General features: G+C 59.6%; 1 protein-coding gene across 1 annotated transcript; it reads left to right on the plus strand.

Annotated features, from left to right (window-relative positions):
• Positions 1–2,848: 2,848 nt before the first annotated feature.
• MRGPRG (MAS related GPR family member G) lies at positions 2,849–5,567 on the plus strand. Its single transcript, XM_019755602.2, has 2 exons — positions 2,849–2,904; positions 3,865–5,567. Exon 2 carries the CDS (start codon positions 3,895–3,897, stop codon positions 4,753–4,755), a length of 861 nt encoding a protein of 286 aa, XP_019611161.2. The 5' UTR covers positions 2,849–2,904; positions 3,865–3,894; the 3' UTR covers positions 4,756–5,567.
• Positions 5,568–17,214: the final 11,647 nt, after the last annotated feature.

Here is a 17,214-nt window from a genome sequence, read left to right on the forward strand (position 1 = left end):
GGGTGGGGGTCGCTGGGAGGGGCCTGTTCCGATGGGGACTCTGGGGGTCCACTCAGCCATCCTGCTTCTCCACCACCCACCACATGTGCTCATGACAATGGGCTAAGCTTGGTTATTTTCTTGAAGGGATATTTTTATAGAAAAAATACCCTAATTCTTTAAAACTCTTCTCACAGCCATTGGGACCCTAATAAAAGTAAGAAAAGCCAGCATATGCCAAGTCTTTACTATTCATTGGTCATGGGATCAAACACATAACGTGTGACATCACGTAAACATCACAATTGGGAAACTGAGGCCTTGGGGACAGAGACCCCCAAGCACGCTGGAGGCAGAGCCCATGCTGGCCCAGGGGGTCTGCTTTCCTGGCCTATGTGCTCTCAACCCAGGGTCCTCTGCCCTGCTGGTGGCAGGGGGAGGCACACAGCCCCTGGGGAGGGGCCTATAGGATCCCAACCTGGGAACCAAGAGGGAGTGGAGGCAGGAAGAGCACTGCCTCAGGCCTGGCTCACTCATCCCCCCACAGCTCAAAGCACCTGCCTGCATCCACCCCTTTATTTTTTGTATCCTGAGGCTCTGACATCTGGGGCCTTGGTGACCTGAGGGACAGTCCCTTCCAGGTCAGCCAGAGATGGTTCCTAGAAATGGTGAACCACCACCCAGAGCACAAAGCACCTGAGGCAGAGCCAACGTCCTCCCTCACCTACCTGATTGTCTCTCCATTCAGGGCCGCTATTAATACCTCCTGCCCTTGTCACCCCAGGGCAGGTCCCAGACACCCAGGGACAGCCACTACCCCCGGAGCCCCTGAAATTGTTCAAACTCACCAACCCAACGCCTGCTCACCCCACCTCATCACCTGTTCCTTCCACAGAAGCCACAATAAAGACTTCTGCCCACACACCCCTCCTTCTGCCTCCTGGCCCAGGCAGGGCCTCCCGCTGCGGTCCCCGCCTCTGGAGGACTGTGAGTGACACTCTAGCTACTCAGTGACAGTGGTACCCTAATGTGTTGTCTTGCCAGCCCTGATACTAATAACTCGGACAGTAAGACAGCCCCTCACCGGTGAGCCCCGGTGGACAGGCCAGCAGCTGGGGTGTGGCACTGGGACACTCCACTGCTGGGAGCAGGGCCATTCTCCTCTAGTCCCCACCCCCTCCCCGGGGCACCAGCAACCCCATCCCCTCCCTGGATCTCAGAGTCAGATGGATTTCAATCTGAGGCTCAGATGAGACAGTGGCGGGGGAACTATGTAAACAGAAGGGGTTCATGACAGGACCTCCCCGTCTGCCCACCCCCTCCCCCTTTTCCTCGGTTCCTCCCAATGTGTGTCCCTGCGTCCCCATGACACACCCAAGATGTGACAAAACCACTGCCCACCCCTACAGACTAGGAAACTGAGGGACAGAGGGACGCTGACCTGCCCCAGGCCACAGAGCTGGGCTCAGGTCGAAGCAGGTGAAATGGTCCATTCTGTGGGTCAAAGTGATGGAATAGCAGCCACGTCCTATAGTGAAGCCACCCTGTGACGAGTTGGGACACTGGTCACCCAGCATCACAGGCAGCTCAGACCACCCAGCTGTGAGATGAGCTCAGCTGGGGTGCGTCTAACAGACGACACTGGGCATTGCAGGTGACAGCTCAAGGTCGGGGTTCCAATCCAGGCGTCCAGGGTGTGAGCACAGCTGAGGCACAGCCAGCCTGGGTCCACCCCTCATCACCAAGGTCTGCACCGCCTCACACAGCTGCTTACATTTCCTGTGTCTTGGTTTCCCCATCAGCTCAGAGGAAATGGCAGGCTCCGTGCAGGGCACTTAGAACAGCGTCCGCATGTAACGCCATGGTACCTGTGTCCTGGGGCGGCCGTACAAAAGACCACAGCCAGGGTGGCTTAGGACAACGGACATTCACCCTCACCCCGTTCGGGAGAACAGAGACTGACGTCCCGTCCAGAGGCTCTGGGAGAAGGTGCCCAGGCTCCAGGCGTCCCTTGGCTTGTGGCCACATCCCTCCAACCTCAGCAGGCGGTCAGTTGTGTTATGGAAATGACCCGGAAGCCAAATCCATGTGAGACACACAAGGAAAACCATCATTGTTAGGGTGTGGCCTCGCCTTTGTCATGCTGACGAGCTCTGGGGGTCTCCAGGAACTATAGAACACAGCCCCCGGAAAAGGACAGTCCTCATGGAACAGTTTAGGGCCCAAGGCTCTGTGGAACAAAATTCGGAAAATATTTTCACCCCAAAGAGTTCATGGACGGCTGGGATCCCAGGATATGAGGCAAGTTGGCAGGTGAACGGTAAGGGGGGAGGGACCTTTAGTAAGGGGGGTCTCAAGGTCCACAGACCATGTACAGCAGCCCCCACCAGGGACTCATCAGGAGATCCAGCCCCAAGCCAGGCACTGAGCTATCCATGAATGGTCAGGCCAAGGAGGGGGAAACTGAGGCACAGAGAGGTCAGGTCACTCTGTCAAGGACCGTCAGAGGCCACACATGCACCTCAACACCCCAAAGCACCCCGGAGAAGGTGCCCCCGCAGTGGGACGCCCCCTCTGGAAGGTGTGGCCCAGCCCCTGCTGGACATGGGGGTCCCTTCTGCTGCTCCTTCCCATCCATGCACCCCATGGGGGGGCACCCATGTGCTTGAGGCTGCAGCCCAGTGGGGAGGAGCTGAGGAAGCAGGGGCGGGAAGGGTCAGCCCACACTGAGGAGATCTCGGTCTGAGCTCATTCCTGGGAAGGGGGAGCACACTCCTCCACTTCCAGGGAGCTGGCCCACGGCCAGCCTGGCCCCAGGGGACACACGAGAGGATTTAGAGCCCAGGAGGAGCCCGCGCTCGAGCCCAGGCTTGCACCCTGTTTGTGCAGCTGCCCAGCACATCTCAGAGAGGCACCGACCAGCAGGTGAGAAGGCTCAGAGCCCCTCTCCCAAGGTGAGGAGCTGCCCTGCTCCCCCTGGGTCTGCCTCTGACACCCCCTGAGGACAGTCTGGTTTCCATGGGGTTGGGGAGTGGGGCGTGGGGGTGGAAAGCAGACTGAGAGGTAGTACTTAAAGCCAGCGTTCGGGGTCCTCCTTTGAGTGGGGGGACAGGTGCACCCCTTCTGAGAGCCCTTGCAACAGCCCCTCTGGGCATCCCACTCCCCACCCGTCCCCCACCTCCCTCCTGGAGCACAGCCCCTCCCCTCCCCTGCCCAGGACAGGCCTCCCCCCACCAGTAACTCCCAGCAGGGGCCAGCTCCCTTGGTATACACTGGGGAAACAGGCCCAGAGAGGGAGGGTCAGCGCAGCCACCCCTGACACCAGAGACCAACATGGCTGGCAGGGCCCAGAGGTCTGAGGGGGCAAAAGTGAGAGCCCCAACTGGGGTCAAGGCCAACCACCCAGAAAGGAGCTGGTGAGGACACTTGGGGTGCCTAGGAAGCAGGGGGCTCAGAGCAGGCAGGCCTTACAGGAGGAGGAACGCAGGGAAGTGGGCAGGGGCACAGTGCTGGGGCCCAGCACAGGTGGTATTAGATGTGTATTAGGTGGGCTCCGGTCTCCCTGCCCTGCCCCAGCCCATTTCTCTCCCCACCCCCACACCCCCTCCCCTCAGCACCAGGCTCCTGATGACCCCTCAGCAGCATCTTCCTGGCTGAGAACAAGGACCAGTGTGGATGCTGGGGAAGGGGGGGGTGGGCACAGGAGAGGCAGGGGCTGCTCTCAGACCCTCTGCTGCCCCAGCCCAAGTTCCCTGTGACCAGCTCTGACTCCCCCGCAGAATATCCCAGAATGAGGCCACGGGCCTGAACTAGAACAGGACTCTGGGCTTCCCCTTGAAAGGTGGACAAATAACAGCAGCAGCAATGTCTGTTGCTTCCTTCCAGGGTCCCTCGCCGGTTGTCTAGACAGTTAGGATGTTTGGTCTCTGGACAACCTTCAGCAGCGTGATTTTCTACCTGACGCTGGCTGTCAGTCTCGGGGGGCTGGTGGGGAACGGGCTCGTCCTCTGGCACCTTGGCTTCCATATCAAGAAGGGCCCATTCTCCGTCTACGTACTGCACCTGGCCGCCGCCGACTTCCTCTTCCTCTGCTGCCACGTGGTCTTTTCCATCATCCAGGCCGCCCAGGGCTCCCAGAAAACCCTCTACTTTGTGGTCACGTTCATTGGGTTTGCCACGGGGCTCTGGCTGCTGGCCTCCTTCAGCCTGGAGCTCTGCCTGTCCGAGGTCTTCCCCACCTGCTACCAGAGCTGCCGCCCCAGACACACGTCCGGCATCGTCTGCGGCCTGATCTGGGCCCTGAGCCTGCCGGCCGTGCTGCTGCCTGCCCACGCCTGTGGCCAGCTGAAGGCCGGGGCGCGCCCACTGGCCTGCCTGCGGTACCACGCGGCCAGTATCACGTGGCTGCTGGCCCTGGCCTGCGTGGCCTGCGTGGCCGGGCTGGTCCTCTTAGTCTGGGTGGCCTGCTGCTCCCGGCGCCCACGCCCCAAGTTCTACAGCGTCGTCCTGGGCTCAGTTCTCCTGCTCATCGTGTGCAGCCTGCCCTACGTCCTGTACTGGAGCCTGCGGCCCCTCCTGAACTTCCTGCTGCCCATATTCGCCTCACTGGCCACCCTCCTGGCCTGTGTCCAAGCCAGCTCCAAGACACTCATCTATTTCACCTCGGGACGTCAGCGGGGGAAACGCGAGCCCATGAGAGCGGTTCTCCAGAGGGCCCTGGGGGACGGGGACCAGCAGGGGATTGGGGGGCTGTCCCTGCCCATGAGCGCCATATAGGGGTGCTCAGGCCCCACCCCTCGCCTGGCCCTTCCCGGACCTAGTGTGCCCCACCCCACCCCCAGCTCACTTGCCCTGGTTCCCAAGGACCGAGAAGAGTGAGAGCGGCGGTCCTGACCCCCCATGGGGAATCCAGGAAGGACACGGGAAGCATGAGGAAGACTCGCCAGGACAGGCAAGGACGGACACCCTGCAGCGAGAGCCCGCTTTCCCTACTCCCACCTCGTCCCCACCCTGCCACCCGCTAACTCAAGGGAAAGCTGAGGGCAGGCCGTGGAAGAGAAGCCTCGTGGGGGCTGTCTCGGCACGCTGCACACTAAGGACATAATGTCCTTCTTCCACTAAAGAGCAGTGGACCGGGCCCTGCCTCAGGCAGTTCTGGGAACCCCCAAGTGATCGCTCGGGGACGTCCCAGCAGTCTCCACACATGCCACCAGGTGGCGCTGCTTCTTCAGCAAACGCTTCCAAAAGTGGGTTTACTGCAGAAGGGTGGTTTCCTGCCAGGCTCAGCCCTCCCCTGCCCCTTCCAGCCCCACTAGCCAGACCAAGGGCCCTGGACATCGTGCTGCCTGGAGGGGGTTCTTGTCCCCAACCCCCATCCCCAATTTCCCTCCTTCCCCAGAACACTTTGCCCCCACCCCTGCAGACCGTGCCCAGCCAGTATTTGTTTGTCCTGGAGAAAGAGACAAAGAGACACAGAGAGAGAGACAGAGAGAGGGACAGAGACAGAGGTGTGACTGAAGCCACGCTTTTTAGCTTTCAAAGTATAAATCATTGTATGTGTTTTCTGATGATTAAAAATGATATATTCATGGTCATTGTCAAAGCGTTCAAGCCCCACAGAAAATATTAGAAAGATACATCACCGAAACCCTTTGGATCCAGAGAGAGACATTCTAGGTGTCAAACCCTTCAATCGCGTTTATTATTGTTTTAACAGAGATGTGCAGAAATGTCCATTTTCACCCAAATGAAGACATTCTATCATGCTGTGTGAAAACTATTACAACACAGCATTTTATAACTACAGGAGAATTGTTTTACAGAGTTGTAATTTTTTTTTCCACTAGAAAAGTAATGTGTTGCTCATTATGGGAACTTTGGAGGACATTAGGAAGTGGAAAAATGAAAAACTTACCTGTCACCCCCCTCAACCTGAAGATACCCCCCTTTGCAGGTTTTCTGTCCCTCCCCAAGGTGGACGTGGTTCTGGCCACACCAAGTGCCCTGCCGGGTCTCCCCAGGCTGTGCCCTTTGGGCTGGGTAAATCCAACAGAGGGAGGAAAGGACTCTGTGAGTCTAACAGCCTTCCTGCTGGTTGGGGGGCGGGCGTGGGAGAGAGACATATGCCCCAGTAGGTGAGAGTGCTTGGCTTTGGGGAGTGGGGCAGGAGGGGCTTCCTTTCTTGTAACCTTCATACCTCCTTTCTGAAAGGTCTATAAATGGGAGGCATGCACTTTCAGATGCAGGGTACTCTGGGCTCAGGTCCATCCTCCCAGCCCCAGGAAATAGCTGCAGGGCCCCCTATGGGACAGTCCATCTGTGCGCTGGCGGGACAGATGGGCCACGAGGCAGCTGACAGTGTCTGGAGCGCATGATAAACAAACCTGTCTAGACAGATGGGGAGTTTGGGGCGGGGGGTCTCTGGCCTCAGAACCCTCTGCTGGAGTGTGGAGACACCAGCCTGAGTCTGTTGTCCTGGAGAAGTGCATGGCCAACTAGAGGGGACAGGGCTGTCACAGTGCTGGGCTCCCATTCTGCTGGCACCGCTCTAGCTGGGTGACCTCCAGCAAGTCACCTGACAGTGCAGAGCCAGATTTTCAAAAGACCCTGGCAGGACGCCCTGACTCACGGGGGCGTACCTGCGCTGTGCGCCAGTCCTGGCCTGCAGGGCCATCCCTGTCATCTCTCCCATCTCTGGGCAGAGCTCCATATGTCCCCAGCTTGCCCTGACGTTGGCACACCCACCGCCTGCCTGCTGGCACTTCCTGCCCTGCCATCGGAGTCTGTCCTTATGTCTGTCTGTCTTGTGACACCGGGAGCTTCCTAGCAGGGGACACCGTGTTCTCAGTGCCTCTGATGCATACCTGCCCTGGGAGCACCCAAGGTGACCCCCATGCCCAGAGCGGCCCCCACCCCCACCGAGTGCTTCATTTCCTGCGTTCTTACTTGCTCACCCGTTTGTGTCTCTCACTAGAAGGTGAGCTCATGAGAGCGGGAGCCCGGGAGCCTTATCTGGGAGAAGGGGCTTGACCAGTATTTGTGGCTTGATGGACAGGTGGATGGGGATTACATGAATGACGTGGTCAATGAATCAGTGATATGACTGAAACAGACTGCAACTCAATGGAATCAGACCAGGCTGATCCTGGGTTCTGGAACCTTCCCGGCTGCCAAGGGAGGGGCCCAGGTTACTCACTGCAGAGTGCAGAGTCCAGCCGCCCCAGGCCCCTGCCCCCTCATGGACCACACTCGGAGGCCCAGGCAGGGTGAGGCCAGCCGCAGGTCACACAGGGGGACAGAGGCAGAGCCAGGCTTCCTCTGACAGGTGTGTGAGCACATCTGAGCTGCCAGGAGCCACATGCCCTGGGGGCTCCAATGAACATGGCTGTGTGTCAGCCCCCAGGGCCTGAGGAGCTCTGACGTCCTGTCCTGGCAGCCTTCCAGACAAGCGTGTGGTCCTCCAGCAAGGGGGCCGAAGGTGATTCGCACCAGGGCTAATGGCCTGGAAGAGCTGGCCTGCTGGAGTCAGGGAAGTGGTTGCAGAGACGCGGTAAAGGACATTTGGCGGCTTCCTGTGGGGAGCCAGGCCTCGTCTGGCCAGAGAGACCAGGGAGCCTGGAGCAGACAGACGGAGGGGTCCCCCTGCAGCCAGCAAGGCCGGCCTGGCAAGGCTGCCTCCTCATTAGCGCCTCAGTAGGACGCAGCCCAGCATCTGCTGTGGGAGAAGGCTAACCCCTCAGACAGCAGCATTTCTGGAGTGGATTGGAGGATGGGGTTACTCTCTGCTCCAAAATATTGTCACCACTGCCCCTTATAGGGTCTGAAATTCCACCTTAGCATCACACTTTGGGGCACTGTGGGGTAAACTGATTTACCAAATGAGAGAGGGAAATGGCAGAGTGGAGATCGGCTCCCAAAGCTGGCCAGAAACCATGAAGTGGAAATAGCAGCTTTTCAAGGTTAAACATGGCCCCGGTTGCCATGCTGAGAGGGAGTGGGGGCCTCAGTAGTCCTCCAGGAGAGCCCAGGATCAGTGATGTCACCTCATGCCAGTTGCCTGGCACAGCAACTGTTTTTGTTGTTCTGTTATGTCATTATCACCACCACCACCATCACCACCATCACCACCATCACCACCATCATTATCACCACCACCATCACCACCATCACCACCATCACCACCACCATCACCACCATCACCACCATCACCATCACCACCACCATCACCACCATCATCACCATCACCACCATCACCACCATCACCACCACCATCACCACCATCACCATCATCACCATCACCACCACCATCACCACCATCACCACCATCACCACCACCACCATCATCATCACCACCATCACCACCATCGTCATCATCATCACCACCATCACCACCACCATCACCACCATCACCACCACCATCACCACCATCACCACCATCACCATCACCACCACCATCACCACCATCATCACCATCATCATCACCACCACCATCACCACCATCACCACCATCATCACCATCACCACCATCACCACCACCATCACCACCATCACCACCATCACCATCACCACCACCATCACCACCATCACCACCATCACCACCACCATCATCACCACCACCATCGAGAGGCCACTTGCAGTCCTCAGCCATAACTGGTCCCTGGAGGGGCCTGGAGGGAGGGGTGTTCATAGCCACAAACTTGGGTGGAGACAGACAGAAATTCTTGGGGTCCTCCACCTCTGCAGACGACTCAGCTCTAAACCTGCCTTGCTTATGTGGGGGAGCAAGCTCACTGCTCTGGTTCAAACCCACCTCCCCGCTCTCACCCCTGCCAGGTGGCTCCTCTCCCAGTGGGATCCGGGATCTCTGCTGGCCTTGGTTCTCACTGGTCTCAGGAAATGGGAAGTCACTGGCCTGCCTACCCCATCTCTGCTTCATCTTCTGCCATCCTTTCTGCCTGCACACACACACAAGCGTGTACACACACACACACACACTTACACACATACTCAAGCAATCCCTGCACCCTGCATGCCACAGATCTCTGTAAGCTTCCGCCAGCCTTAGCTGCCCCTAACCCCAGCCTTAGCTGCCCCTCCCTGAGACCGCCATCAGTTTTAGCAGCCCTTCCCCTCTGGCTCAGGCACCATCTCTTGAGCCACCCTCTCAGTGACAAAGTTGATGAGGCTCCCAGAAACCCCAAGTCCACATCTGTGAAATGGGAGCACACCTGCTAGGAAGCGATTTCCTGGGGGTCAAATGAGAGAAAGAACGGTGCACCGTGTGTTTATTGAGCACTTACTATGTGCCATGAACTCACTTCATCTCTCTACTGCCCCATCCCCATGATGTCAGGTAAACCGAGGTATAGAGCTGCTAAGGGACCTGCCCAGCAGGTGGGAGGTTTGTCGACAAAGCCCAAGCCACAGACCTTCAAGTTTTTCTGCCTCCACCTGGATGTGATAAGTTTGGGCAAAGGGGTGGTCAGAAGGTCGAGATTCCAGGCGACACCTCTGAGTCCACCCCCAGCCCTGAGCCCTGCAGCCCGGGGCCACTCTGGGCCAACAGTAGAGCTGAGTGTGTTAAGAAGAGGCTGGCATCTGGGAGACAGAGACACCCACAGCTGAGAACCAGAGACAGCATTGCTAACACCTTCCAGATAAAGACCCTCCTCCCCAGCCCCCACGAGGAGTCACCTCTATGTTGGGGGCCTGCAGTACTCCAGCCCAGCTTCCCAGCAAAGAGTTGTTCTCTATTGCTGCTGCAATGCTGCAGGCATTCTCCGGGGCAGGGCTGGGCAGGGAGGGTGGGAAGGGCTGGGCAGGGGAGGGTGGACAGGGCTGGGCAGGGGTGGGATGAGCAGGGCTGGGCAGGGGTGGGGTGAGCAGGGCTGGGCAGGGGTGGGGTGAGTAGGGCTGGGCAGGGGAGGGTGGGAAGGGCTGGGCAGGGGTGGGATGAGCAGGGCTGGGCAGGGGTGGGGTGAGCAGGGCTGGGCAGGGGAGGGTGGACAGGGCTGGGCAGGGGTGGGGTGAGCAGGGCTGAGCAGGGGTGGGGTGAGCAGGGCTGGGCAGGGGAGGGTGGGAAGGGCTGGGCAGGGGAGGGTGGACAGGGCTGGGCAGGGGTGGGGTGAGCAGGGCTGGGCAGCGGAGGGTGGGAAGGGCTGGGCAGGGGAGGGTGGACAGAGATGGGCAGGGAAGGGACTGGGCTGGGCTGGGCTGGTGCTGGGAGGGAGCTGGGTACCCTAGGGGGTGGGGAGTAACACCAGAACATAGGAAGACAGGCTGAGTCCTGTGGTCCTGGTTTGCTGTGTGACCTGGGCCTGTGGCCCACCCTCTCTGTGCCTCAGGCTCTGACCCTCCTTTCCCTGGAGAGAAAGGCTGGGGGTGGGGTGCCCTGTCAGGAGGGTCTTCCTAGTGTTTGTTTCTCACTGTAACCCCAACAACCTGCCAAAGGGAGGCCAGGCTGCTGGGGATGTTAGATAACAGGCAGCATGCAGCTCAGCCCGCAGCTGCAGCTGGCACCAGATCTGCCTGTGGCCAGGTCTGCAGAGCTGGTCCAGCTGGTGGCGGCTCGGGCTGGAGGAGACAGCTGCAGGCTCCAGAGAAGCACACACGGGGGCAGTTGAGAGTCCAGCTGGGACCCCGGTCTCCTCCACACTCCCCGGGAGCAGTGTCCCCTGCAGTGACCCCTGGCCGTGACCTAGCTGCTGCCGCACTCTCACTCGCTGCATAGTCCTGGCAACACCTGCCTGTGGCCCCATCGGGCGACCACTTGGACGCTCTCCTCAAACCTCAGAGCTACAGGGTCCCTGCCAAGAAGAGCCTCGGCTGGGGGGCAGCTCGGGCTGTGGGACTAGTCTGAGTGGTTCATTCAGCCGGCACAGCCTGGCAGAGCTGGGCGGAGACTCGGAGGCTCTGCGAGGACCTGCCTGGAGGAGGGAGCCACCACACCCTCATGCCTTGCTGCACGGTGAGTGCTGCCCCCAGCTACCCGCCTGGCGAGGGGCTCCGCTGGGCCCGTGGAGGAAGGGCCACTTTGTGCGCCTGGCCCGGGCGTTGTGGATGCTGGACTAGGGTGCCTGGAACTGTGTGGGGAGGGGTTCAAGGAGCGGCAGGTGGCCCGAGTGCTCGGGGTTTCTGCTGATTTCTTCCAAGTTTCCTGGGGGCTGGTCCACTGGCCAGATGGGCGCCAGGTCTGTCCGCTGGGCCACGGGTCCCAGGGCAGCGTGTGGGCCGATGCTGCATTGCACCCACAGCTCGGTGCCTGCGTCCCTCCACCTGGGTGCTCGGGCCAGCGCCACCTTGAGGGGACCACGGTGCCCCCTGCCGGGTGGGGAAGCCTGAATGACTGGATGGGAGGAGCTTCAGGACTTTTAAGCAGCCAGTGGTGCCGGGCAGGGTCTGTCTGAAGCACCCTCTCACCCTAGTCAGCACCTGGATGCCTGCATTCTGAGGCCCACAACTATTAAAAAAAAAAAAAAAACAGACTTGAAAAGGGATATTTATACATTTCTGACCTAAGGACATTGGCGTAGTGGAGAACAAAGCTGAGAGGTGCTCCAGGGAAGGGGATGCAGAACTTGTCCGGACCTTTGGGTGCAGACAGGGGTCCTGGGAACAGAAGGTGGGTTTGGCTTCCTGGCCCCCAGAAGCTGACACAATGCCAGGACCAGATGCCCAGAGGGAAGGGCGGCCTCAGGCCTGAGGTCTTGGGGGAAACTGACCTTCAGCCCAGGTCAGCGTTCCCGGGATCATGAGGGGGCGGCATTAGCTCTTTGGACTGGAGGCTCCAGAGAAAGGAGGGCCGGCCTCCAGCCTGGCAGGGCAGGGCAGGGGCTGGGCATGCAGCTGGCCCGAGCCCCCAGCGCCATTGCTGGCCTTCAGGTCAGTGTGGAGGAGCTGTGGGCCCCCTGTGGGGGCTGTGGAGGGAGCGACCCACTCCTTCCTTCCTAGGGGAATGCGAGCACCTCATAGCTGAGACAATTAAGTAGGATCACGGATGTGGTGGTGTGTTGCCAGCCTGTGCTCACCAGTGCCCGGGGAGGTCAGCACCTCTCCCCAAGGGACCCGGCGGCTGTGGCACTCTCTCCTTCGGTGTTTGTGGAGCGAGCTGTTTCAAGAACATGGGAGAGGAAGGCTCTCGTGGGGCAGGAGCGGGCAGCCAGGGACACTCCATGGACCCGCATGGAGCTAGCTCTGAGTCTTCCGATGAAGAACCACTTAGACTGGGCTAGCTGGCTGAACAGGGCCTGTGCTGAGGCAGGCGGGCAAAGGTTACGTCCAGGGGCCTGGGTTCAAGTCCCTGGCAGTCCCCAGGTGCGTGTTCCTGGGCATGCGCCTGTCTTCTTTCTCTGCCTCGCTTTCCCCATCTGTGAAATGGGATGGTGGTATTAGCCACGGCGCCCACCTCGCCGTTTCTGTGTGTGGGTGGGGTGCCTGGCATGTCGAAAGGTGATGCTGTCTGTGTGTTGGCTGCATATTGTATCGAACGCTTATTCATTTTGATGTTGCATTTTCTACTCATCTTTGAGAGCCCACAAGTTTAAGTCTCAGGTAAGTAGATAGCTCTCAAAAGGCTCTACTCGTAGGCACACAGGTGCCCACAGGCCAGGTCGGGACAAGTCCCTGGGCTGGCGTGGGCATGGCCCCACAGCACAGTCAGATGCTCTATAAATGCAGAGCCATGCAGAGGGCCGTGGGTGCCTGGCGTCTGTCTGGGCTCTGCCCCCAGGGCAGCTATCCCCACTAGGTGGGCCCCACCAGGCTGTGCAGCAGCCGGCCCTGGGCCTGAACCTGTCACCCAGCAGATAGCACCCACCATGCAGGCCAGCAGCAGGGGCACCCAGACCTTTCCATAGGAGCTTCCCAGCCCCCACAGCTCTGCTCAGCACCCCCATACCCCATGCAGGAGCCCTGGGCTGGCCCGCCCCACGCCTGGAGATGCCGTCTGCTGGTCCTAGAGACTGGACCCCACCCGCTGCCCTTCAGGGGACCCCGCTCCTGTTCCTCCACACCCCACTGCCTCGGGCCAGCTCCTCACCTCAGCCAGCTGGAGGAGGTGAAGAGAGAAATACTAACTGGGCCAAGGGAAATATCGAACGTCACATAGTGAAGCCCTCCTCCCACAGCCTGGAAAGAGAGGGACGGTCCCTGGTCCCTCCTGGCTCCTCACAGAAGCCCTCAAATACTGGGCCTGTCCCTGAAGGAGGGCTGGCCGAGCCACGAGGCATGTCCTTCCAAGCTTGGGTTGAAGCCTCTGGCTGGTGAGGTTGCCCTTAACCGAGGAGATGAGTGGGGGTCTGGGAGCGCACGGGAGGCGGGGAAGGCCGTGACCGTGTGTTAGATACTTTGGGGATGTGATTGGGCCGGGGTGTGCGGTGGGGAGCAGGGCTGATGGGGAATGGAGGAATGAGGGGGGCTGGGCAGTCTACCTCCCTTCCCAAAGAGCCCCCACAGCCCCCAGGGTCCTGCACGGGTCCCTGGGCCTGCAGTGTTCCCAGTCACTTCCCCTTCCTTCAGCCCTGGGGGCTCCCTCCTCCCCCAGGCCCTGGCTGCCTCCTGACTCTCCTGAACCCCCAAACATACCAGGACTCTCCCCCCTCCTCACACTCCCTTGGGTGAGGCTGGGACAGGGCCGAAGACACCACAGACCCTGCCAGCCAGGGAAGCCTTCTCAGTGCCCAGTGCCAGGGTGACCCAGGACGTGTCCTGACGCTCTTCTGGGCCTTAATTCCCAGCTGGCAAATTTCACATCTCCCCAATCCCCTTCTCTGACCAGCGGCTCAGCTCGTCTGTCTAGCCACGAATATTTTCACCAAACATTTACAGGCAGCACTCTGTGGAAAACCCCCTGCTGGGCCAGAGGATACAAGGAAGAGTGGGACACAGCACACACACACACACACACACACACACACACACACACACACCACCATAGGCCCCGGGATCAAAGACTCAAAGCCAACTGCTAACAGACCTGGACACATAGGCAGCTGCGTGGCCCCGGCCCCGGGTCCTGGCAGACGTGGTGAGCTGAGTGCTGATGCCACCGTGATGCCACGCCTTCCTCCTGTGTCCTGAATGTGGCTGCCCAGGGGCTGACCTGCTCCCACTCCCTTAGCCCCACAACCCTGTGAGTAAGAACCCCATTTTATAGCTAGGGAAACTGAGGCATGGGGCGGTTGTGCTATTAGCGAGTGCTTCATAACAAATTGTCACAAACTTAGCAGCTTAAACGACCGCGGCTACAATCTCCTGTGGGCCAGCAGTGCAGGCAGGCCTAGCTGGTCCTCAGACAGAAAGCAGGTGCCGACCAGCCTGTGAGCCTCCTGCGGGCTCTGGGGAGGGATTTGATTCTGAGCTCATTCAGGTTGTTGGCGGAATTCCATTCCCCGCAGTTGCGGGACTGAGGTCCCATATCCTGCTGGCTGTCAGCGGGGGGGGGGGGCACCCTATGTTTCCTGCCACATGGCCCCATCCATCTTCAAGCGACACAAAGAGCCTCCCTCTTGCCGAACCCTCCTCACACTTGATCTCCACGCTCCTGGGTCTCTGACCTCGGCACCCAGTGGTCACACCCACCGCTAAGATTGACCCAAAGTCAGGTGATCGGGGGCCTGAGTTACATCTGCAGATCCCTGTTTCCGTGTCACGTGACGTCATCATGAACGCGACGTCGCTCGTATTCACGGGCTCCAGCCGCGCCCATGGGGTCGTTGGTCCTCCTGGGATGCCGCCCACACCATAGGCTCAGTAATTTTCGAGTTCAAACACCTAGTAAGTGGCAGAGCTGCGGTCTCCAGCCCATGTCCAGCTCCTGGCAACCAACCCATCAGGGAGGGAGTGTCACTTCCCAGGTGAGCGGCACCTGAGGTGTAGCCACCTGTGTGTGGGAGCCCCGGAGGCCAGCATGGAGAGAGGGCCTGGAGAGCAGGCCAGGTGGCCAGGCCGTGTGGGGAGCACATTGTCCTGCCTCAGGAGGGGCCTGCAGGGACTTCCTCCTCACGCCTGTCTCCAGACCAGACACGTGGTTGCCCAGACGAGGGGAGACCCCGGGAGTTGAGCAGTGGAGACCCCGTCTTCCTGTGCCCGGATCCCCAGGGGTCCATGGTGAGGCCTGGCCTTTGTGAGGAGCTCAGCTACTACTCAGGGTTGGGAGCCAGCTGCTGAGTGAGGTCTCTGGGTCGGCTGCCCTCGGCAGAGCTGCCCTTCTGTCCCCCAGATGGCAGCCCACAAGTGGGGCTCTGTGCTTTGCTCACCATGGCACCTCGCCTGGGGCAGCCTCGTAATAACTGGCTGAATGGGAGGGCCAGTCAGGGCTCCCAGGGAAATCCGAGGCAGAGGAAAGCCGGGGCCTGGGCCGGCGCTCCAACGGCCCCCATGCCCTGGGACAGTGGAGGACACAGCCACACAACTCAGAGCCTCCTGCTGCTGGCACCCTGCAGCCCGCTGTAGCCACAGGCCTTGTCTAGGCGTCCTTGTCAGGTGTGTGAAGGAGAAAGCCAGGTTGTGCAGGCCTCCTGGCACAGATGGGCCTGTCAGCTGCCTTAAATTATAGCTCACCAGCAAGGCCTATGTCTTGCATCGTCCTGCGCACACTCTCCCTCATGGTTCTCTGCCCTGCGGGGTTCTCCGCAACGTCCAGAGGGCCTGGGACACAAGGGGGGGCCTCCATCCGAGATCGTCCCTCCGCTCCTCTGCAGCGCCCCCTTACTGAGCGTGCGGGCCAGGGCTGCGTCCAGTGCATGAACATGGGGGCACGAGGTACCAGAACCCAGCTAAGGGCTTCTCACGTGTGCCGTCACTGAGCATGTGCTTGAACCGCCTTTGCGCCCACACCACGAAACGTCCGTAAACTGCTCGGGCACCACCCCAGCCTGAGGTGTTCACGGTCTAGCCAGAAAACCAGCAAAGCCTCCAAGAGCTGGCTGGGTCCCCGAAGGAGGAAGCAGGGGCCCCAGAGGAGGAAGAGAAGGCCGGCCGGCAACGCCAGGGAGATCAGAGCTGGTGAATCCACCGCCCTCCCAGTCCCTTTTCTTTCCCACACCGGACACATCTCTCCCTGTCTCCAAGATGGAAAAGGGCCTCCTTTGGTTTGGCCAATCACTGCCCAGCCTCAGTGTCCTGTGGACACCTGCTCTCCACCTGTCCCCACTCATGAGCCCGCCTGAGACCCTAGTCAGGGCCCTAGGAGGCCTCAGTCTTCCCACCTGCACAATGGCTGTGTCTGGGTTTCAAGAGCCACCCTAACCAAGAGCCACAGACGGTGCTTTAACAACAGACAAGTATTCTCTCACAGTCTGGAGGCTGGAAGTCTGAGAACAAGGTGTGGGCAGGGTGGTTCTCCAGGGAGAATCGGGTCCAGGCCTCTCTCCCAGCTTCCGATGTCTTTCTGGCCATCTAGCCATTCCTTCGCGTGTAGGAGGCATCATGGTGGAGGCCCTGGCCAGCTGGGCAGGTTCCAGCCAGCTGTTCCTGCCCCAGGGGGATGTGATGACTTTTTCCAGCTTCCTTTCTTCTCAGAGCAATTTCCCTTCTCACCAACAGGGGCCACTGTGGGGCAAGGGTTGGCTGAATGGGCCCCTGGAGGCTTTTGCCTGCTCTCCGTCCACACTTTGAGTGCCAGCACTGGGACCCGGTCGGGCGCTGGGTGGGAGGAGAGGTGGAAGAGAGCTGAGACCCCCAGCTATGTGTCAGCCGGGCAGCCAGAGCCAGAGGCTAGCGTGTCCACAGTGTGGCCACCCATGGACAGGGAGCTGGGGCAACTCTGTGAGTTGATGAATTCATGAGGCTGTTTTGAAGGACCAGGGTGCTCACCCATCCTGACCAGTGGGAGGAACTGAGCGTTCGTGGAGCGCTCACACAATGCCAGGCACAGGACCCTGCCATTCACAGGCGTCCTGTCATTCCACCATCCCAAACCCTGGACAAGAATGTGTTATGAAAATCTCCATTTTACGGATGGGAAAGGCTGAGGCTCAGAAGGGCTAGAAAACCTGCCAAGTTGTCTACTTAGGCTGGAGTCTCAGTGAGACCTTTGGATGAATCAATCCTGCCTTTCTCCACCCACTCAACAGTTACTCTTGGAGAGGGAGAGGATTATTACACATGCCTTTTGGATCAAGATGATTAAGGTTTTATTTCCCAATAAGAATACAAAGCTTCTTAATGAATGACTCAAGATAATCTACTGGCAATCACTCACACCCTAGTATAAATTACCAGGGAGAGCAGTTATGA

Source organism: Rhinolophus sinicus, linkage group LG06 (genome assembly GCF_036562045.2).
Source record: "Rhinolophus sinicus isolate RSC01 linkage group LG06, ASM3656204v1, whole genome shotgun sequence".
NCBI classification, from domain to species: Eukaryota; Metazoa; Chordata; class Mammalia; order Chiroptera; family Rhinolophidae; genus Rhinolophus; species Rhinolophus sinicus.